Source organism: Rhinoraja longicauda, chromosome 2, assembly GCF_053455715.1.
Source record: "Rhinoraja longicauda isolate Sanriku21f chromosome 2, sRhiLon1.1, whole genome shotgun sequence".
Taxonomy (NCBI): domain Eukaryota; kingdom Metazoa; phylum Chordata; class Chondrichthyes; order Rajiformes; family Arhynchobatidae; genus Rhinoraja; species Rhinoraja longicauda.
Window position 1 is genome coordinate 657,607 of NC_135954.1, and position 23,001 is coordinate 680,607.

The 23,001-nt window shown below is 46.3% G+C and overlaps 1 protein-coding gene across 3 annotated transcripts in view; it reads right to left on the minus strand.

The window, feature by feature from the left end:
- The window catches only part of ulk4 (unc-51 like kinase 4), a 434,415-nt gene that overhangs the window by 294,028 nt on the left and 117,386 nt on the right, over positions 1-23,001 (minus strand). For 2 of the 3 annotated variants that reach the window (XM_078413782.1, XM_078413774.1), the window contains one exon: positions 2,505-2,612. The exons of the other annotated variant lie outside the window; for it this stretch is intronic. In XM_078413782.1, the coding sequence (XP_078269908.1) occupies positions 2,505-2,612 (108 nt within the window). The remainder of the gene's footprint in view (positions 1-2,504; positions 2,613-23,001) is intronic. 3 annotated transcript variants of the gene reach the window in all.

The window sequence follows — 23,001 nt, forward strand, 5'->3', positions numbered from 1 at the left end:
GGTTAGAAAATACTGCTTTCAAAGCTATTAACTAGGCGTATTTATTGTTAATTTGTTCAAAACAACGATGATTTTGTTGGTTTTATTGCTTTATGCTTCGGTGAGTGAGTGAGATTGTGACGATTTTCTTTTGCATTGTAACATGTTCTGGTATGTAATGGCCATGCTATTTGAATGAACATTTGATTGACTTTGTCTTTTATTTTGTTTTATAGGTTACTGGGCAAAGCCATGCGCATTTGTGCAACATTGGGCTGTGGGAGTAGCACGTATCACCTGAATAAGTGGATGCAGAATGTGTGTGACAGCCACATCTGTCAATTTGTAACGGCAAACTGTTTCTGCCCACCTCCCTTCAAACTCTCGGAAAAAAACTGCAGATGCGAAGGTAGACACAAAATGCTGGAGTAACTCAGCGGGTCAGGCAGCATCTCTGGACAGAAGGAATGGGTGACGTTTCAGGTCAAGACCCTTCTTCAGAATTCTGAAGAAGTGAGATACTGAACTTGCTTATTCTCCAAACAAGTTACAACGCAAAAATAAATCGTCACAATCTCGCTCACTCACCGAAACATAAAGCAATAAAACCAACAAAATCATCGTAGTTTTGTACAAATTAACCATAAATACACCTAGTTTTGAAAGCAGTATTTTCTTACCTCGAAGAAGTGAAACTGGAAAATACGGATGAAACGTAGGTCTGCATACACGCAGCAGCTCAGCCGGCGAGAGTGTTTAGCCCGAGTGACCTATGACCTGGGCATGTGCAGTCGAGGTACTGAACTCGGGTATTGGCCTCCACTGCCTTCTGCGGCAGAGAATTCCACAGATTTACAACTCTGTCCTAAATGGCCTACCGCTTATTCTTAAACTGTGACCCCTGGCTCTGGACTCCCCCTATATCGGGAACATTTTTCCTGCATCTAGCGTGTTCAATCCTTTAAGAATTTTATATGTTTCTATAAGATCCCCTCTCATCCTTCTAAATTCCAGTGAATACAAGCCCAGTTGACCCATTCTTTCATCATATGTCAGTCCCGCCATAGCTGGAATTAACCTGGTGAACCTACACTGCAATCCCTCAATAGCAATAATGTCCTTCCTTAAATTAGGAGACCAAAATTGCACACAATACTCCAGGAGTGGTCTCACCAGGGCCCTGTACAACTGCAATAGGAACTCCTTGCTCCTAAACTCAAATCTTCTTGCAATGAAGGCCAACATGCCATTAGCTTTCTTCACTGCCTGCTGTAACTGCATGCTTGCTTTCAGTGACTGATGTACAAGCACATCCAGGCCTTGTTACACCTCCCCTTTTCCAAATCTGACACCATTCAGCTAATAATCTGCCTTCCTGTTCTTGCCACCAAAGTGTATAACCTCACATTTATCCACACTATACTGCATCTGCCATACATCTGCCCACTCACCCAACCTATCCAAGTCACCCTGCAGCCACATAGCATCCTCCTCGGAGCCTACACTGCCACCCAGCTTTGTGTCATCCGCAAACTTGGAGATGTCACATTTAATTCCTTCGTCTAAATCGTTAATATACATTGTAAACAACTGGGGTTCCAGCACTGAGCCTTGCGGCACCCCACTAGTCAAAGCCTGCCATTCTGAAAAAGTCCAGTTAATTCCTACTCTTTGCTTCCTGTCTGCCAACCAGTTCTCTATCCATGTCAATACCCAACCCCCAATAACATGTGCTCTAATTTTGCACACTGATCTCTTGTGTGGGACCTTGTCAAAGGCTTTTTGATAGTCCAGATACACCACATCCACTGGCTCTCTCTTATCCATTCTACAGGTTTCAGCTGCAGGGAGAGGTTGGACAGACTTGGATTGTTTTCTGTGATTGAGAATGATCAGCCATGATCATATTGAATGGTGGTGCTGGCTCGAAGGGTGAAAAAGTTTTTCCTCATCTCCGTTCTAAATGGCCTACCCCTTATTCTTAAATTGTGGCCCCTGGTTCTGCACTCCCCCAACATCAGGACCATGTTTCCTGCCTCTAGCTTGTCCAATCCCTTAATAATCTTATGTTTCAATAAGATTCCCTCTCATCCTTCTAAATTCCAGTGTATATAAGTCCAGTCACTCCATTCTTTCAACATATGACAGTCCCACCATCCCGGGAATTAACCTGGTGCACCTACGCTGCACTCCCTCAATAGCAAGAATATCCTTCCTCAAATTTGGAGACCAAAACTGCACACAGTACTCCAGGTGTGGCTTGAAATTGGACAATTTTGGTAGCTCACAACCCAACGGTATGACCATCACTATGCAAGGTAAATAAGACACTCTTTGCAAGCAGTCACTGTATTTCACTTTTCTTGAAGAATGACTCCCTAAGCACAAAGTTTCAAGACTATTGTGCACAGCAGATAACTTTGTTTCAATGTATTCCCAATGAATGAAAATCCACTTCAGGCAAACCTTTGCAGAATTCCATGACACTTAGGAAGGCACTAACTGTAATCTTCTGTGCATCCTACCTGGATGGCCACCAGGTACATAAGTTCTCCCAGAGCAGATAACAGGCATTGTTTCAGTTTGGTGTTCCGAAAGTTCTCTCGAATCAACTCTGTCAGTATTATGATAGTCTGAAGTACAAAGGAGAATTAACAACATATATTATATTTTGTTCCAAAACTCGCATGAGAAAACTTACAATACACATTTTATCATAATCTATCATGCTCCATTTTCCAAAGTTGGCTATATTTATTTGGACACACATGTAGCCTTTGAGGTGCTAAATGCAGGTGAGCCCCGCATCATGGCCATTCAGGTTATGGAAATTCACCCCGACAAAATTCACAGACCACAACCCGGAAATATGAGATACCAGACGCGGGGGGGGGGGGGGGGGGGGGGAATGGTATGGGGAGGGGAGGGTGCGTGGGAAGAAACAGGCTGCCTCACCCACATCCAAGGACCAGCACAATGTCGGATATTTGCTGCTATTTGACTGAAACATTCCAACAGTTTCTATTTTGTTCTTTTATCACAAAACATTTCACTAAGAAAATTACAACTCTTCATATTTTAACCCTCAAAGTTGAGGGGTTTTTTCCCATTGACTTCAACCATATTGACGAGGTTTGGCAGGACACTACACAATTTATAATGCCCTCATTCACATTCTCACACAGCCTGTTCCAAGCTGTATAATTCTGGGTCGGGAAAAAACTGCATATGCTGGTTTAAATCGAAGGTAGTCACAAAAATGCTGGAGTAACTCAGTGGGTCAATAGACAATAGACAATAGGTGCAGGAGTAGGCCATTCAGCCCTTCGAGCCAGCACCGCCATTCAATGCGATCATGGCTGATCACTCTCAATCAGTACCCCGTTCCTGCCTTCTCCCCATACCCCCTCACTCCGCTATCCTTAAGAGCTCTATCCAGCTCTCTCTTGAAAGCATCCAACGAACTGGCCTCCACTGCCTTCTGAGGCAGAGAATTCCACACCTTCACCACTCTCTGACTGAAAAAGTTCTTCCTCATCTCCGTTCTAAATGGCCTACCCCTTATTCTTAAACTGTGGCCCCTTGTTCTGGACTCCCCCAACATTGGGAACATGTTTCCTGCCTCTAATGTGTCCAATCCCCTAATTATCTTATATGTTTCAATAAGATCCCCCCTCATCCTTCTAAATTCCAGTGTATACAAGCCTAATTGCTCCAGCCTTTCAACATACGACAGTCCCGCCATTCCGGGAATTAACCTAGTGAACCTACGCTGCACGCCCTCAATAGCAAGAATATCCTTCCTCAAATTTGGAGACCAAAACTGCACACAGTACTCCAGGTGCGGTCTCACCAGGGCCCGGTACAACTGTAGAAGGACCTCTTTGCTCCTATACTCAACTCCTCTTGTTATGAAGGCCAACATTCCATTGGCTTTATAAGAAAATAACTGCAGATGCTGGTACAAATCGATTTATTCACAAAGTGCTGGAGTAACTCAGCAAGTCAGGCAGCATCTCGGGAGAGAAGGAATGGGTGACGTTTCGGGTCGAGACCCTTCTTCAGACTGATGTCAGGGGGGCGGGACAAAGGAAGGATATAGGTGGAGACAGGAAGACAGAGGGAGATTGGCTTTCCATTGGCTTTCTTCATTGCCTGCTGTACCTGCATGCTTCCTTTCAGTGACTGCAGTCAAGCAGCATCGCGGGAGAGAAGAAATGGGTCGAGACCCTCAGTCTAAAGAAGGGTCTCGACCCGAAACATCACCCATTCCTTCTCACCCAAGATGCTGCCTGACCCGCTGAGTTACTCCAGCATTTTGCATCTACCTGTATAATTCTATGACTCTAATATTCAAAAACAAGATGAAATAAACTGTAAATTCTAAGTGGTAACTTTTGTTGCCTGTTTCCATGCTGTAAGACTCTATGACTGCAAGCAGAAATAAAATACTAGTTTATTAAGGTTTGCAACAAGGAGGTTCAAACATGCATTAAGCAGAGATTTGATTTAAAACCCATAATTACAGGTCTGCATTGGGGCAAATGTATATTGTTATTTACTTTCCATCAGCAATCTAAAAATAATTCTCAACATAAACCATCTGCGGCTTTGAGCATGTGGCGTGGTCATGATGTGCAGTCAGAGGTTTAACCCAGTGAGTTGTGACAGTAGGTTGCATTCTCTCCTCTCTCTGAGCAAGTTAACCAGATCTAGTGGATGTTGCATGAACAGGCTGTTCATACACATTTCTTGAAGTGGTTAAGGCCAGCCTGATTACCAGAGAGTTGTGAATCTGTGGAATTCTCTGCTACAGAAGGCAGAGGAGGCCAATTCACTGGATGTTTTCAAAAGTTAGATTTAGCTCTTTGGGAGAATGGAATCAAGGGATATGGGGAAAAAGCAGGATGGGGTACTGATTTTAGATGATCAACCATGATCATATTGAATGGTGGTGCTGGCTGGAAGGGCCAAATGGACTACTCCTGCACCTATTTTTCTATGTTTCTCTGCATGAAAGGCTGAACATAAAAGCTCTGAATTTCCTGTCTGTGCTCTTTGCTGACCACACATTTGCTTTTTGCAGAACCTCTGCTAATTTTGTGCAGTGGCCACGTTCTCAATGCTAGCAGTCTCCAAGGTTGAGCTTTTGGCTGGGTGGTGATGGAGATAACAGTGAAGAAACAGCTATGGTAAATGTAACGGGCCTGTCCCACAGGCGATTTTAAGGCGACTGCCGGTGACTAGGCTGTCGCCGACAGTTCGCCGGGGTGTTGCGGGCATGATCGTGAGGAGTCTTCCAAGAATCGTAGTGGATCTCAGCGCATCGCTGAGAAATCAACTGGAGTGAAATTTCTCAGCGACAGCTGGCTTGTCGCCAGGTATCGTTGCTTATTGCGGGCGCTGTCGCATGCTGTCCCCAGGTTTGCTAGGTTCTCTTAGATGCATTTAGAAGCACGTAATATTAAAATAAGTAAAGTCATTTGAAGATACCATAAAATACTTGTGTTTAACCAATTTATTTACCATCAGGCCTTATGACAGGTAGATTGGAGGCGACAGTTTGACGGTCAGGTAAGCGTGGAAATTTTCGTGATGTATATGGCCATCAGCGATTACATTTAAAGTGGGCTCCCAACCCAGATATGCAACCCAGAAACCAGATATGCATCTCCCGTGCATTTTCAAAGAATGCCCACACTCCACGCAGAAATCCATTTAACCACTTTTAAAATTAAATTTCTTAATACTGCTGTTAGCAAACTGGAAGTAAATCCAGTTTATGCCTTGTTACCGTGAAGCTTGGTTTTCAAGTAACCCGGGCAAGATGTTATATTTCAAAACTCTCAAGTACTTACCGACTTGTGAGTGATTTCAGCTAAAATTAGGATGCCGGAGAAGCATTGACAGCGTGGGAATTTTCGCGATGTTTTGGAAGACGGTGTAATCTCGACCTGACTCGGCATTGTCGTGGTCATTGTCGCAGGGTAAAAGAAAATTTCAGCGATCTGCTACGACTTTGACAGTCACCGGCAGTCGCCTACAAAATCGCCTATGTGGGACAGGCCCTTAAATGCTGAGAATTTATTGGAAGGTCGAATGTAAGGAGGAAAATAAACAGTTGATGGCATGATCTTTAACAGCATTGATGTACAGAGAGGGTCTAGGTTCATGGGTCACTGAAAGTGACAGCACAGGAAGATAGAGTGGTAGAGAAGGCACATGGCAGTGTCATCTTCATTGGTCAGGACATTGAGTACAAGAGTCAGGAGGTCATAATGCAGCTTTATAGGACTTTGGTCAGGCCACATTTGGAGTATTGCGTGCAGTTCTGGTCCCTCCATTACAGGAAAGATGTGGAAGATTTGAACAGGGCGCAAAAGACATTTACCAGAATGCTGCCTGGATTAGAGGGGTCCAGCTGCAGGGAGAGGGTGGAGAGGAGGTTTACCAGAATGCTGCCTGGATTAGAGGGGTCCAGCTACAGGGAGAGGGTGAGGGTGAGAGGAGTTTTACCGAATGCTGCCTGGATTAGAGGGTTTCAAGTGCAGGGAGAGGGTGGGTAGACTTGGATTGTTTTTTCCGGAACATAGGAGGTTGAGGGGAGACTTGACAGAAGTATATAAAATGATGAGAGGCATAGATAGGGTAGACAGTCAGAATCTTTTCCCCAGGGTGGAAATGTCCAACACCAAAGGGCACAGCTATAAGGTGAGAGAGGGAAAGTTTAATGGAGATGAGCGGGGCAAGTTTTTTTACAGAGTAGTGGGAGCCTGGAATGCATTGCAGAGGGTAGTGGTGGAGGCAGATACAAAAGTGAGGTTTCAGTGTCTTTTTGACAGGCACATGGAAGTGAAGGGAATAGAGGGATATAGATCATGTGCAGGCACATGAGATCAGTTTAGCTTGGCATCATGTTTGGCATAAACATTCTGGGCCGAAGGGCCCGTTCTATAAACTCCATCACCCATTTCTGCAGCTGATCGACATCCTGCTGTATCTTCTGACAGCCTTCCTCACTGTCTGCAACTCCACCAATTTGTCGTCATCACCAAACTTACTCACCAACCCACCTACATTGACATCACGGTAATTTATCTGTATCTGGACTCTCTTCAGCACATCCCTCCTCAGGCATGGGTCCCGTAACTGCTCACAATACTCCAAACGCAGTCTGACCAGTGCCCTGTAAAGCCTGAGCATTACATCCCTGCTTTAATATTCTAGTTTAGTTTAGAGATGCAGCGTGGAAACAGGCCCTTCGGCCCACTAGGTCCATGTTTGCCTTCTGCCATTCAGCCAACCTTCTATCCATGCTAGTATCTTCCCCCTTATACCATGGCCTCTCATCTTCCTTTGCAACCTCGCATGCAGCACCTTATTAAAGAGCTTCTGAAATGCAAATCAAGCTATGCCTCTGGTAATTGGGAAAAAAGTTCTCACTCTCCACTGTATTTTTGCCCTGATTATTGCAAAATATAAGGGATTTCAGATGTTTTTTCCAACATTTGTTTAATTCAGTTGAAGGCATTAGACATTGAATGACATGATTGTAAAAGTGTAATTTTAATTCACACGCATCCTCTCAATAATTAAAGCACCAGGGCAGTTCTTATCATATCGAACAATTCAACAATGAATTAAATGGAGATTTAGTTTAGTTTTAGTTTAGTTTTGAGATACCACATGAGAACAGGCCGTTCGGCCCACCAAGTTCATGCCGACCACCAATCACTCATTCACACCTGTCCTATGTTATCCCACTTTCTCGGCTTGGAACAATTAATCTACAAACCCACCGTCTTTGGGAAATCGGAGCAATGGGAGAAAACCCACATAGTCACAGGGAGAACATGCAAACTCCACAGACAGCATCCGAGGTCAGGATCTAACCCGGGTCTCTGGCATTGTGAGGCAGCAGCTCTACCCCAAGCATGAGTGTTTAAGTGTTATATGTACCATCAAAGTAACAACGACATTCGTACATGTCAGCATGGCAGGCATGTAAACACAATACTCATAGATAACATTTAATAAACAAAAACATTTCACAAATTGTCCAGAGTAGGTGAATCGAGGACCAGAGGACAAAGGTTTAAGGTGAAGGGGCAAAGATTTAAGAGCAATCTGAGGGGTAACTTTTTTCGAACAAAGGGTGGTGGGTGTATGGAACAAGCTGCCAGAGGAGGTAGTTGAGGCAGGGACTATCGCAATATTTAAGAAACAGTTACAGGTACATGGATAGGACAGGTTTGGAGGGATTTGTACTGGGTGTGGGCAGGTGGGACTAGCATAGCTGGGACATGTTGGCCGGTGTGAACGGAAAGACCTGTTTCCACACTGTATGACTCTATAAGTGTGCAAAACCCCTGAAGTTGTTTGTGTAACCAAAGACATTCCATAGTTCATAATTTAGTTCTTGAACCTGGTGGTCAGTTTTCAGACTCTTGTACCTTCTTCCCGATGGTGGCAGTGAGATGAGAGCGTGGCCAGGGTGGTGTGGGTCTCTGATATTGGCTGCCTCTTTGATCAGTGGGGAGATTAGTCCCTGTAATGGGGCAGGCAGCATCCACCACTCCCCTCTGTTCCTGGCCGTTCAAGTTACTGAACCAGGCCATGACGTAACCTGTCAATATGTTCTCTATCGTAAGGCGTAAACACATTGCCTTCCCATGTATACTTTTGAAATTTTAACTATTTGTGTAGTTTTCTGCCTGGCCTTTCATAACATTGAAATCGGAATGAACCCCTGGTCATTTCATGCAGATTTATTCATTCCAGAAATATACAGGAAATTAGTCAGTGTAGAAGTTCTGCTGCCCTTCTTTAAAAAAGCTTAATCCAACTGTGGAACATCAAAGAGTGATCAGAACCACTCAATTATCTTAATGCCTTGCAACTTGTGTTGAGCATTCTGTATGTGCAATCATGAGCCAATTATCTGGTAGTTAATTAAATCAGTTACAAAATTAGCTTTCTGTTGCAGTGAGAGATGATCACATTTTTCAATTACTGATTTGTTTTCCTATATTTTCCACACTTGTGTTACTCAAGGATTTACAAAACATGAGTCAAAGTTGCTGCTGTAAAGGGCTCAGCCTTTGCACCGATATTGAATTTGCAGTAGTTGATTGCTTAAGATTTAATCAAATGTTTTGTATATTCTTAACAACGAAGGGATGAGATGTGTAGGAAGGAACTGCAGATGCTGGTTTAAGTGTGTTTTGTTTGTTTTGTCTACTTGTTAATGTTGAGTTCTGTTGGGCGAATAACAGTTACAGCTGTAATTACAGCTACAGCTATAGTCGACCAGATATTTTAAATATTTTAAATAAAGGACAACGAAGCAACCAAGGAATTACAAGCGAATTTCTGCAATCACACAACATACCGGAGGAGATTGCCAGAACACCAGGCTCTCCGTGGATTGTTTTCGACCTTGGCGAACGTCGAAGGTGGAGGAGGAGGAGGAGATACAGGAAACAAAAGCGCGGATGCCGGTCGGGTCTACTTGCTAGACTAAAGAAACAACCGCATAAACCACCTCTTCCCAGCGTATTTCTTACTAACGCCAGATCCATTACCAACAAAATGGACGAATTACATCTACAGATTTCCATGAACAACCTCATAAAAGACTGCTGCATCCTACTAATAACAGAGACGTGGTTAAACTCGCTCACACCCGATGCCGCCATGGAGCTAGCAGACCGCACAGCGTTCCGTTGGGACAGAAACAAAGACTCCGGTAAGACCAAGGGCAGTGAGGTTTGCATCTACGTACACAACGACTGGTGTACTAATACCAACATCGTAGACAGCTATTGTTCTCCTGATCTGGAATACCTAACGGTCAAATGCAGGCCCTTTTACCTTCCTCGGGAGTTAACCGCTATAACTGTTACAACTGTTTACATTCCACCGGACACTAATGCTAGTACAGCTCAAGGCTACCTACTAAACGCCATAAACTCTCAACAGAAGACTTATCCCGAGGCTGTCCATATTATAGCCGGTGATTCCAACCATTCAGACTTAAAAGCAGTTCTCCCGAAATTTCATCAACACATTAAATGTGCAACCAGGGGGAAAATACTTTGGACAAAGCCTATTCAAACATCAAGAGTGGCTACAGGACAACATCACTACCTCACTTGGGACAATCAGACCACCTATCCATACTCCTAACCTCAGCATACACCCCCCTAAGATGGAAAGCCCCCCCCCCCCGCCATCAAAATTGTTAAAATGTGGCCTGAAGGAGCATCCTCGCAGCTTCAGGATTGCTTTGAAAGGACTCATTGGGACATTTTTGAGGATCGGGATTTGGAGGAGTACACATCAACAGTACGCTGTTACATTAAGAACTGTGTTGACATTGTCACTGTCGACAAATGCATCCGGGTGCACTCAAACCAGAAACCCTGGATGACAAAGGAGGTCAGAACTCTCTTAAAGGATCGTAATGCTGCCTTTAGATCCAAGGACAAAGCCCTCTACAGCGTGGCTAGAGCCAACCTTAAGAGAGCCATCAAAAGAGCAAAAGAAAATCACAAAAAGGAGATTGCGGACCACTTCACCCACAAGGAGCCACGATGACTTTGGCAGGGAATCCAGCACCTCACAAATGACAAAACCAGCAACTACAAGATCGCTGATGCAGACGCCTCGTTGGCAGAGGAGCTTAATGGCTTCTTTGCCCGTTTTGAGGTGAGAGCCGCAAAGTTAGTTACACCATCTACACCTGCCTTCAACAGCCACACGCTCACGGTACAGGAGCATGAGGTGAGGCGTGTGCTCAGGGCTGTCAACACAAGGAAGGCTGCAGGCCTGGATGGAGTGACGGGAAGGGTGTTGAAAGAATGTGCAGACCAGCTCTCAGTGGTCTTCACGAAGATCTGCAACCTGTTCCTGTCCAAAGCCATCATCCCATCCTGCCTGAAATCCGCAACAATAATCCCACTGCCAAAGAAACCAGTCATCCGTGATCTCAACGACTACCGTCCTGTTGCACTAACCCCAGTCATTATGAAGTGCTTTGAGAAGCTGGTCCAGCAGCACATCAAAGCCAGCCTCTCAGCCACTATCGACCCACACCAATTCGCTTACAGATCAAACAGGTCTACAGAGGATGCCATTACTACTGCCCTACACACCGCACTGACCCATCTTGAGCGGCAGGGCAGTTACGTGAGGATGCTCTTCATAGATTAGAGTTCAGCATTTAACACGATCATCACGGACAGACTGGTTTCTAAACTAACTGATTTAGGACTCTCCCAATCTATCTGTAACTGGATTAAGGACTTCCTGACCAATCGGCCCCAGATGGTCAGATTAGGCCCGCACACATCCTCCACTCTCACAATCAGCACCGGCTGCCCACAAGGATGCGTGTTGAGCCCCCTTCTCTACGCCCTTTACACCCATGACTGCACCCCCACTCATCCTACCAACACCATCATCAAGTTTGCGGATGACACGACTGTGGTTGGACTCGTCTCAGGAGATGACGAGACAGCCTACAGAGATGAAGTCCAAAAACTGATAGGATGGTGTGCGGAAAACAATCTGGCTCTGAATCCTTCCAAGACAAAAGAACTCATAATAGACTTCCGAAGACACAATACGGGCTACACACCACTGCATATCAGCGGGGTTTGTGTGGAAAGGGTCCCTGCCTTCAAGTTCCTGGGCACGCATATTGCTGAGGATCTCTCCTGGACCACAAACACCATAGCGGCAGTCAAAAAGGCACAGCAGCGGCTCTACTTTCTGAGGATCCTCAGGAAGAACAACCTGCAAGAGCAGCTGCTAGTGACTTTCTACCGTTGCACCATCGAGAGTGTGCTGACGTACTGTATTTCTATGTGGTACACCAGCAGCTCAGAGGCAGACAAGAAAGCCCTTCAGAGGGTCATCAACTCTGCAAAGAAAATCATTGGTTGCCCACTGCCCTCTCTAGAGGAACTTTACTCCGTCCGCTGCCTCAGCAGAGTAGCCAACATCCTGAGGGATCCTTCCCACCCTGGTCATCAGCTGCTCCAACTGCTGCCCTCTGGTAGACGGTTTAGGTCCATTACATCACGGACTAATAGACTCAAGAACAGCTTCTACCCCAGCGTCATACGTGAGCTAAACACTGCCAGACACTCACGTAAAACTGAATGGAAGGAACGGAACTGATCGGAACATTGTCAGTTACTTGTCAGAAAACATAAGCCTCAATTTAATACATGTTTACATTCTACTGCACTTATATTGCTTAACATTTGCTAAACTTATTACATGTTACAACCAACCGCACCTTATATTTAATTACATTATTTCTTTTTTTTTTTTTTAAAACGGCACTTGCAATATGTTAGCTCTCATTGCTGTGCAATAACTTGCTGCCTTGATTGAACTGTACACTGCCTTGACCGTATTGTGATTGTTTTGTCTATATTGTATTAGAGGTCAGTTTGTTTAATTCAGTAGATTAGGTTTAGCTTGTTATGGATAAAGGTTTATCCTTTGTACTGTCTGCTGTGTGTGATTGCATCATCTGGACTGCTTTAATTTCGCTGTACTTTGTGTAGTGACAATAAAGGTTTTTTACATTTTACATTTTTACATTTACATTTAAACCGAAGATAGACACAAAATGCTGGAGTAACTCAGCGGGACATGCTGCATCTCTGGAGAAGGAATGGGTGACGTTTTGGGTCAAGGCCCTTCTTCAGACTGATGTCAGGGGAGAGAGAGATACATAGATAAGGAAGTGGATTGTGAAAATAGGACAGAGGGAATGGAGACAGAGGAAAATGTGGAACAGATCATTATTAGCTGGGAGAAAGTACCAAGAAAGCAAACGGAGATAAAAGGTAGTCGGAGAAAGTAAGACTGGTAGGAGAACTGGGAACGGGGAGGAATGGAGAGCGAGAGAGGGAAAGCAAGGGTTACTTGAAGTTAGAAAAATCAATGTTCATACCGCTGGGGTGTAAGCTACCCAAACAAAATATGAGGTGCTGTTCCTCCAATTTGTGCTGGGCCTCACTCTGACAATGGAGGAGGCCCAGCACAGAAAGGGTCCTAGGACGGAGTCAAGGGGGGAGGTATAGGGACAGGTGTTGCATCTCGTGCGGTTGCAGGGGAAAGTACCTGGGAAGGGGGTGGTTTGGGTAGGAAGGGACGGGTTGACCAGGGAGTTGCAGAGGGAACGGTCTCTGCGGAAAGCAGAAAAGGGTGGAGATGGGAAGATGTGGCCAGTGGTGGGATCCCGTTGGAGGTGGCGAAAATGTTGGAGCTACAGATGATGGGGTGGAAGGTGAGGACAAGGGAGGCTCTGTCCTTGTTACGGGGGGAGGGGGAGCAAGAGTGGAGCTGCGGGATATCGAGGAGACCCTAGTGAGGGCCTCATGGAGAGATACAATGTGGAAACAGGCCCTTCGGCCCAACTTGCCCACACTGGCCAACAATGTCCCAGCTACACTAGTCCTACTTGCCTGCCATTGGTCCATATCCCTCCAAACCTGTCCTATCCATGTACCTGTCTAACTGTTTCTTAAATGATGGGATAGTCCCAGCCTCAACTACCTCCTCTGGCAGCTTGTTCCATACACTTACCACCATCTATGATGGAAGAGTGGAACCCCCTTTCCATAAAGAATGAGGACATCTGTGATGTCCTGGTATGGAACACTTCATCTTGGGCACAGAAGCGACGTAGACGGAGGGAATAGGGGATAGAGTCTTTACTGGAAATAGGGTGGGAATACATGTAGGCTAGATAGCTGTGGGAGTCGGTGGGTTTATAATAGATGTCAGTCGATAGTCTATCTCCTATGATGGAAACGGTGAGATGAAGAAAAGTAAGGGAGATGTCAGAGATGGACCAAGTGAATGTGACTGCAGGATGGAAATTGGTAGTAAAGTTAATCAAGTCAGTGAGTTCTGCATGGGTGCAGGAGGTAGCACCGATGCAGTCGTCAATGTAGTGGATTTAGAGTTCGGGGATAGGACTAGTGCATGCCTGGAACAGTGATTGTTTGACCTACTCTACAAAGAGGCAGGCATAGCTGGGGCCCATGCGAGTGTCCATAAAAGTGGCAGGAGTCAAAGGAGAAGTTATCATCGAAGAAGTACTGAAGGTACTGTCGTGTAGGAAGGTAGACAAATCTTCAGGGCCTGATCAGATATGTCCGAGGATATTGTGGGAAACTAGAGAGGACATTGCAGGAGCCCTGGTTGAAATTTATGAGTCGTCCTTAAATACAGGACAGGTGCTGGGAGACTGGAGGGGGGCAAATGTTGTGCCTCTTCTCAAGAAGGGCTGCAGGGAAAATGCTGGGAACTATAGGCCGGTGAGCTTAAAATCTGTAGTTGGTCAGTTACTGGAGAGTGTTCTGAGGGATAGGTTATACAGGCATTTGGATGGGCAAGGGCTGATTAGGGGCAGTCAGCATGGGTTTGTACGTGGGAGGTCGTGTCTCACAAATCTGGTTGAGTTTTTTGAAGATGTGACCAAAAAGGTTGATGTGGGCAGAGCTGTAGATGTTGTGTACATGGACTTCAGTAAGGTGTTCGACAAGGTTCCGCACGGTAGGCTGCTCTGGAAGGTTAGATCACATGGGATCCAAGGAGAGATAGCTGAATGGATAGCAAACTGGCTCCATGGAAGGAAGCAGAGGGTGATGGTGGAAGGTTGCTTCTCAGACTGGAGGCCTGTGACTAGTGGTGTGCCTCAGGGTTCAGTGCTGGGCCCGTTACTGTTTGTCATCTACATCAATGATTTGGATGAGAACACACAGGGCAAGATTAGCAAGTTTGCTGATGGCACAAAAGTGGGTGGTTTTGCAGATAGTGAAGATGGTTGTCAAGCTTGAAATGGTTCAGAAAAGATTTACGAGGATGTTGCCAGGACTGGAGGGTGTGAGCTACAGGGAGAGGTTGAGTAGACTGGGTCTCTATTCCATGGAGCGCTGGAGGATGAGGGGAGATCTTATAGAGGTGTACAAAATCATGAGAGGAATAGATCGGGTAGATGCACAGAGTCTCTTGCCCAGGGTAGGGGAATAGAGGACCAGAGGACATTGGTTCAAGGTGAAGGGGAAAAGATTTAATAGGAATCTGAGGGGTAACTGTTTCACACAAAGGGTGGTGGGTGTATGGAACAAGCTGCCAGAGGAGGCTGGGACTATCCCATCATTTCAGAAAGAATTAGACAGGTACATGGATCAGACAGGTTTGGAGGGATATGGACCAAGCGGGACTAGTGTAACTGGGACATTGTTGGCTGGTGTGGGCAAGTTGGGCCGAAAGGCCTGTATCACTCTATGTCAAGTTAAACTGATCTAATCTGCCTGCGTATGATCTATGTCCCTCTATTCCCTGCGTATAATCTATGTCCCTCTATTCCCTATGTCCCTCCTATTCCCAAGTGCCTGTGTAAAACCCTTATAAGCGTCACTATTGTATTTGCCTCCACCACCACCCCAGGCAACGCGTTCCACCCTCTTTGTAAAACAAGTTGCACCGTACATCTTCCAGATACTAAAACTCTCGTTTGTTTGTTTGTTTGTTTGTTTGTTCCTGAACTACAGCCAAAACGGTACATGATAGCGCAATTTTAGGCCCACCTTACTCACTGTCGTCCCTTTGGTGCTAATGGAAGAAGTTTCATTGAAATTGGTGTTGTATTTTAAAAGTAATTCACATTTTAAAGTTTAAATCTATCTCCTAGGGAGGGAGGGGGGAGGGAGGGAGGGATGGGGGTGGAGGGTGGGAGGATGAGGGGGGGTGAGGGGGATGTAGTTGGGGCGATGGGTAAGGGGGAGGGGAAACAGGGGAGGAGAGGGGGAGGACGGAGGGAGGGGGAGGAGGGAGGGAGGGGGGAGGGAGGGAGGGGGAGGGGAAGGAGGATGGGGAGGGGGAGAGGGGAAGGAGGAATGGGGAGGGGGAGGGGAAGGAGGAATGGGGAGGGGGAGGGGAAGGAGGATGGGGGGATGGGGGATGGGGAGGAGAGGGTGCTGCACCAATGGAGGTTTGGTCCGAACGGGTCCACTTGGTCTAGTCTCCATTAATCTTTCTCCCTCTCACCTCATAGCTTTGTTCGCTAGAGTTGGACATTTCTACCCATGGGGAAAAAAGGATCTGGCTGTCTACTGTGATGTATACATGCAACAATATGGTAAAACTGCTATGCGATGTATACATGCAACAATATGGTAAAGCTGTGCCTGCGCAGCTGCAAAATTACACTGAGTTAAAATGGCGATCTTGTGTCCAGACCTGTGTTGTTTTGGTCTCCCACTCAATGCGTGCTTTAGAGAATGATACTGAGTAAAACGTATCATTAATTGGCGACGAGGATAAACTTGTTTTGAAGTTTCGCCTGGTGACTTGCTGTTGTGGCTACAATGGCTATTTTTGGCTCAATAGGGGAATTTGATGTTGCACAGGGCGACTGGGTGCAGTACGCCGAGCGCATTGAACAATACTTCCTAGCCAACGACATTACAGATGCAGGAAAGAAGAGGGCCATCTTGCTTTCCGTGTGTGGAGGACCAACGTACAGACTCATCTCGAGTTTACTTGCTCCACAGAAACCTGGGCAAGTTGAATATTCTGAGATTGTGTCAACAGTCATGAATCACAAGGTCCCGAAACCGTCGGTCATCGTCCAGCGTTACAAATTCAACTCTCGTCATCGTCAACTGGGTGAGTCAGTTGCTGATTATGTGGCCGAGTTACGTCACCTCGCTGAACATTGTGCTTATGGTTCGAATCTCAGTGAAATGTTACGTGATCGTTTGGTGTGTGGGATTGATGAGGACCACATTCAGCGTCGATTATTGTCGGAAGCCACGCTGGATTTCGACAAGGCACTCGGTATCGCCACCGCTATGGAGACGGCAGACCGCAACACGGCTGTTCTCCGTGACGGGAAACAAAAGCCAAGCCAAGCGATAAACAAAATCACGAAATCAAGGGGGCCTCACAGTGGTCATCCCAAAGGGGGAACCATAAGAGGATCTTTGTGTTATCGCTGTGCTGGCTCTCCCCACGCTGACCCGAACGACTGTCCAGCGAAACAGGTGGAGTGTTTCAACTGCGGTAAAAAAGGGCATTTCTCACGGGTGTGCAGGTCGAGTGGGAAAAATGCTCAGAGTGGAAGAAAAAAACAGCAGAAAAAACAGTCAGCCGGAAAAACGGAAAAAACCCACCAACTGACCGAGGAAGGTGATGTGTATGGTCTTTATCATACTAACAGTGAGAAGAAAGTTACTCCTTTCACTGTGGACATGTGTGTGGGGGGAAAGACTATCCCCATGCAAATCGTCACCGGAGCTGGAGTTACACTTATCAGTGAAGAGACATGGAAGGACCAGTGGGGAAAAGGTGAAAGGTTACGCCTTCGTGATAGCACCGTGGTTCTCCGTACTTACACTGGAGAGAAAGTGGAATTGTTGGGAGAATGTTCGGTGCCTGTCTCTCACAACCAGCAACGCTCAAGCTGCTGGTAGCGAAGGGGGCGGGAGTGGATGGAAGTTCTGCGACTCAACTGGCAGGAGGTGAACCAGGTCAACGTGAATGACCGCCTGCAGAGCCTCCTCTCCAAATACAGTGACCTCTTCAAAGTGGAACTCGGGACGCTCAAGGGCTTCGAAGTCGGCATCTACATCGACCCGGCCGTACCACCGAAATTCATCAAGGCTCGACCAGTGCCGCTGGCCCATCGCGATCGCGTTGATCGCGAATTAGATCGCGTACAGGAGGAGAAAATCATAGAACCCGTTCAACACTCAAAATGGGCGGCACCGATTGTCTCCATTAACAAGGCAGACGGTAGCGTGAGAATCTGTGGAGACTACAGGTTAACGGTGAATAAGGCAGCTCGATCTGATACGTATCCGATACCTCGGATTGATGAGTTGTTTACGAAGCTGGTAAAGGGGAAGCAGTTCACCAAACTTGACCTGTCGCACACTTACCTGTCGCACGCTTACCAGCAGTTGGTTTTGTCGTCCAGATGCCGTGAACTGGTGACGATAAATACCCATCGCGGTTTGTTCCAATACACCAGAATGCCGTTTGGCATTTCAACAGCACCGGCTGTATTTCAGCGTACGATGGACAATCTTCTGGCGGGGATTTCTGGAGTTGCTGTGTATCTGGACGATCTGCTCGTCACAGGTAGTTCCGAGGAAGAACACCTCGACAACCTCAAACAAGTCCTCCGCAGGCTCCAAGATGCAGGCCTACGACTGAAACGGGGAAAATGTGCCTTTCTCGTCAATGAAGTCCAATACCTGGGCCATAAGGTGAGCGCTGAAGGGCTGCAGCCAGTGGATGAACGAGTCAAAGCCATTGATGAGCTGGCTCAACCGAAGAACGTCAGAGAACTGAAGGCGTTCCTTGCGATGCTGAACTATTACGACAAATATCTGCCTAATCTCTCAACCATGCTCGAACCGTTTCATCAACTGCTGCGCAAAACGGTTCGATGGCACTGGGGACCAGCTCAGCGGAAGGCGTTCACACAAGCGTCCAAAGTTCTGACGCACTACGACAGCAACAAGCCGCTTGTTCTCTCCTGCGACGCCAGCCCTTACGGAGTAGGGGCAGTGCTGTCACACGTCATGGAAGATGGCACGGAAATGCCAATAGACTACTCTTCACGCAGTATGAATAACGCCGAACGCAACTACTCGCAGCTGGATAAGGAGGGTCTAGCCATAGTCTACGGTGTTAAGAAGTTCCACACGTACTTGTACGGACGACGATTCGTAATCAACACCGACCACAAGCCGCTTCTTGGGTTGTTCAGTAACAACAAGGCCATTCCGCTAATGGCTTCGCCGCGAGTGATTCGCTGGTCGCTAACACTGGCAGCGTACGATTACGACATCGCGTACAAACCGGGCTCAGCCAACGCCAACACAGACGCGCTTAGCCGACTCCCAAGATGAGCGACGGTATCGCAAGCGCCAATACCAGGAGAAATCGTCTTTCTGATGAGCGAGTTGGAGAAATCGCCCATCACTCTGTCGCGTGTTCGCACCATGACACAGAGGGATCCGATTCTGTCTTGTGTTCGCGAATACATCATGAACGGGTGGCCAGACAAACCACCAAATGATGATTTCAAGCCCTACTTCAGTCGCAAAGTGGAGCTGAGCATTCACGAGGGTTGTCTTCTCTGGGGTAGTCGTGTCGTACTACCACCCCAATGTCGCTCGCAAATGATCGAGGTTGTGTGTGGTGGCCTGGAATCGATAAGGACTTAGAGCACAAAGTCCGAGCGTGTTCAGAATCCCAAACGCATCAGCGGGATCCGCCCAAAGCACCATTGCATTCATGGGAGCATCCTAGTCAACCGTGGTCATGCGTTCATGTCGATTATTCCGGCCCGGTACAGGGAAATATGTTGCTTGTTCTCATCGACGCATATTCAAAATGGATTGAAGTGCATATCACAAGTGAATCAACCAGTGACGTTACTATGGACAAGCTTCGCTTCGTGTTCGCGACACATGGCCTTCCGCATACACTGGTTTCTGACAATAGCCCATGTTTCACTAGCGAAAAGTTCACAAAGTTCATGAAAGTGAATGGCATTCGTCATGTCAAAAGTGCGCCATACCATCCAGCAACCAATGGCCTCGCAGAGCGCGCCGTGCAGACGGTGAAGGCAGCACTCCGCAAGATGTCGGGACCGCTGCAAACGCGTGTCGCTCGATTCCTCATCTCGTATCGTTCAACGCCGCAAACTACTACAACGCAAACGCCGACTGAAATGCTGATGAAAAGGAAAATTCGCACGCGTTTCAGCAGCGCGGTGCCAGATGAAAGAGCGACCATTGGTGACAAACAACTCTCGCAAAAGTTGCTCCACGATTCGCGCCCAGCTCAAGAATTTGAGGAGGGAGAGAGCTTGCTAGTGCGCAACTTCGCGAGAGGGGAGAAATGGGTACCAGGAAACATCGCAAGGAAGCTAGGTCCTGTCTCGTACCAGGTCGAGGTTCACGTCAACGGGGTAGAAATCTGGAAACATCACGCAGACCAGATTCTGAAATGTGAAATCGACTCTCCCACAACCAATGAAACGGGAGATTCGATAGATTTCGACAGGGGTACGCCCACAGTGCGCGATGAAGATGTCAACGAAAGAAGCGTTGCACAGGAAAACGTAAACGAAAGCAAACACGAAAGAAGCGTTGCACCTGAAAACATCAACGAAAGCAACCACGATGACACCGTCGAGGACGCGACATCAGGGCGCAATGAAGAAACCAATTCAGGGCGTAAGCAGTACCCAAAGAGAAATAGAAAGCGACCGGATTATTACAGATTCTGAAAATGGACTTGACTATACGGACTTGATTATACGGACTCGGTTATATGGACAATGTAACACCACGAAAAATTGATTATCATTAATAGAAAGGATTGTAGCGTGAATACACTTTTGGCATTACATTGAAGATGATACTCATATTCAAAAGATGAATTGGTTATGTAAACTTTGATTTGGATTGTAAATAGATACCAAAATGATGCATGTTTTTGGACTTACTTAAATGGGGGTTTTGTTATAGAAAAATACTTTGGAAACATAATGTATAAAAATCATTATGATAATAAAAAAAAGTATCACAATTCTAAGGGGGGGAGATATGTGATGTATACATGCAACAATATGGTAAAGCTGCTATGCGATGTATACATGCAACAATATGGTAAAGCTGCTATGCGATGTATACATGTAACAATATGGTAAAGCTGTGCCTGCGCAGCTGCTAAAATACACAGAGAGTTAAAAATGGCGATCTTGTGTCCAGACCTGTGTTGTTTTGGTCTCCCACTCAATGCGTGCTTTAGAGAATGATACTGAGTAAAACGTATCATCTACTTTATCTATGCCTCTCATTGTTTTACTTCTATCAAACTGATGTTCCAGTGAAAAAATTCCAAGTCTGTCTGACTACAGCCTGTAGCTGAAACTCTTTAATGCAGGCAGCATTCTGGTAAACCTCCTCTTCACCCTCTCCAAAGCTTCAACATCTTTCCTGCAATAGGCAGCCAGAACTCAATGCAATACTCCATTTGTGGTCTCTAAAGTCCGACAGAGCTGCATCATGACTTCCTGACACTTAAATTCAATGCCCTTCCTTACCTCTGGTCTAATGACCGAGCAAGTGTGAGGTTGAATATAAACAAAGAAGCATCCGCCGTATCCCGGGTATATCCTGGCAAGACAGAGTGTCCAACGCTGAGATTCTGTCTGGCGCTGGCCTTCCCAGTATGTACACTCTACTCAGGCAGCACAGGCTGTGGTGGCTGGGCCATGTCCACCGCATGGAGGGTGGCCGTATTCCAAAAGACATCCTCTATGGAGAGCTGACATCTGGGAGGAGAACCATCGGCCGCCCCCAGCTACATTACAAGGATGTCTGCAAGAGAGATTTGAAGGTGCTCGACATCGATGTGGAGTCCTGGGAGAGCCTTACAGCTGACCGTACGAGGTGGAGAGGTACCCGGAACCAACATCTCAAAACGGGGGAAGAGAAACTGATGAACGCAGCGGCAGACAAGCGGGCACGCAGAAAGGAGCGCAGCAACTTCAACAGTCCAGAGACCACACACAAATGTGACCTTTGCCACAGAGACTGTCACTCCCACATTGGTCTCTTCAGCCACAAGCGACGCTGCTCTAGTCGAGGTGTGGAGCAAGCAGCCAACTAGGATGCATCACCCATGGTCAGCCATGACCGAGGGGGCCTAAGAAGTCCAATCAGTCTACCCAATCCTATTTCTCGCCTAATGCAAATTTCTTTCAATTCCTCTGTCTCCCTAGATCCTCTGTTCTCCAGTACATCTGGGAGATTGTTTGTGTCTTCCTTAGTGAAGACAGAACCAAAGTACCTGTTCAGCTCTTCTGCCATTTCCTTGTTACCCATAATAATTTCACCTGTTTCTGCCTTCAAGGGACCCACATTTGTCATTACTAATCTTTTTCTCTTAACATACCTAACGAAGCTTTTGCTTTCCTATTCTTGGCCGGTTTACCCTCGTACTTCATCTTTTCAGCCCGTATTGCCCTTTTAGTTACCTTCTGATGTCCTTTGAAAGTTTCCCAATCCTCTGGCTTCCTGCTACTCTTTGCTATGTTATACACCTTTTCTTTTAGTTTTATACCGTCCCTAACTTCCCTTGTCAGTCTCTTACTCCCCTTAGAATCTTTCTTCCTCTTTGGAATGAAAAGATCCTGCGTCTTCTGGATTATGCCCAGAAACACCTGCCATTGCTGTTCCACCGTCATTCCATCTGTCCTTGGCCAGCTCCTCTCTCGTGCCATCACCGTCCCCTTTGTTCAACTGCAACACTGACACTTCTGATTTAACCTTCTCCCTCTCAAATTGCAGATTAAAACTTATCATGGGAGAGAGAGTATACAGTTAATGGCAACAACCTTAACAGCATTGATGTTCAGAGAGATTGTGGAGTCCAAGGTCATAGCTCACTGAAGGTGGCAGCAAAGTAGATAGGGTGGTAAATCAGGGGTATGGTGCCTTCATTGCTCGGAGCATTGGATATAAGAGTCAGCAATACTAATGAGTAAACAGTGTTAATGTTTCAGGTTAACGGCCCTTAATGTGAACTGATAAAGTCGGAAAGCACAAATGTGTTTTGGGAAAAGAGTGGACTGAAAACTAGCTGGGTGACCAGAACTGCATGCAGTTGTCACCAAGAGTGTATTTTGTGTGTCTTGCTGCTTTTTATTGGTATGACTGTACGGCAAATCAAATTCCACGCATGTTGCAAAACATACTTGGCTAATAAAGTATGGTTAAGATTATGAATATGTAACATGATATCCCAGTTTTTTTGATTAGTACGGGTGTCAAGGGTTATGGGGAGATGGCAAGAGAATGGGATTGAGAGGGAAAAATAGATTAGCCATTATTGAATGGCAGAGTAGACTTGATGGGCCGAAGGGCCCAATTCAGCTGCTAAACTTAACTTTTTGTGCTCGGT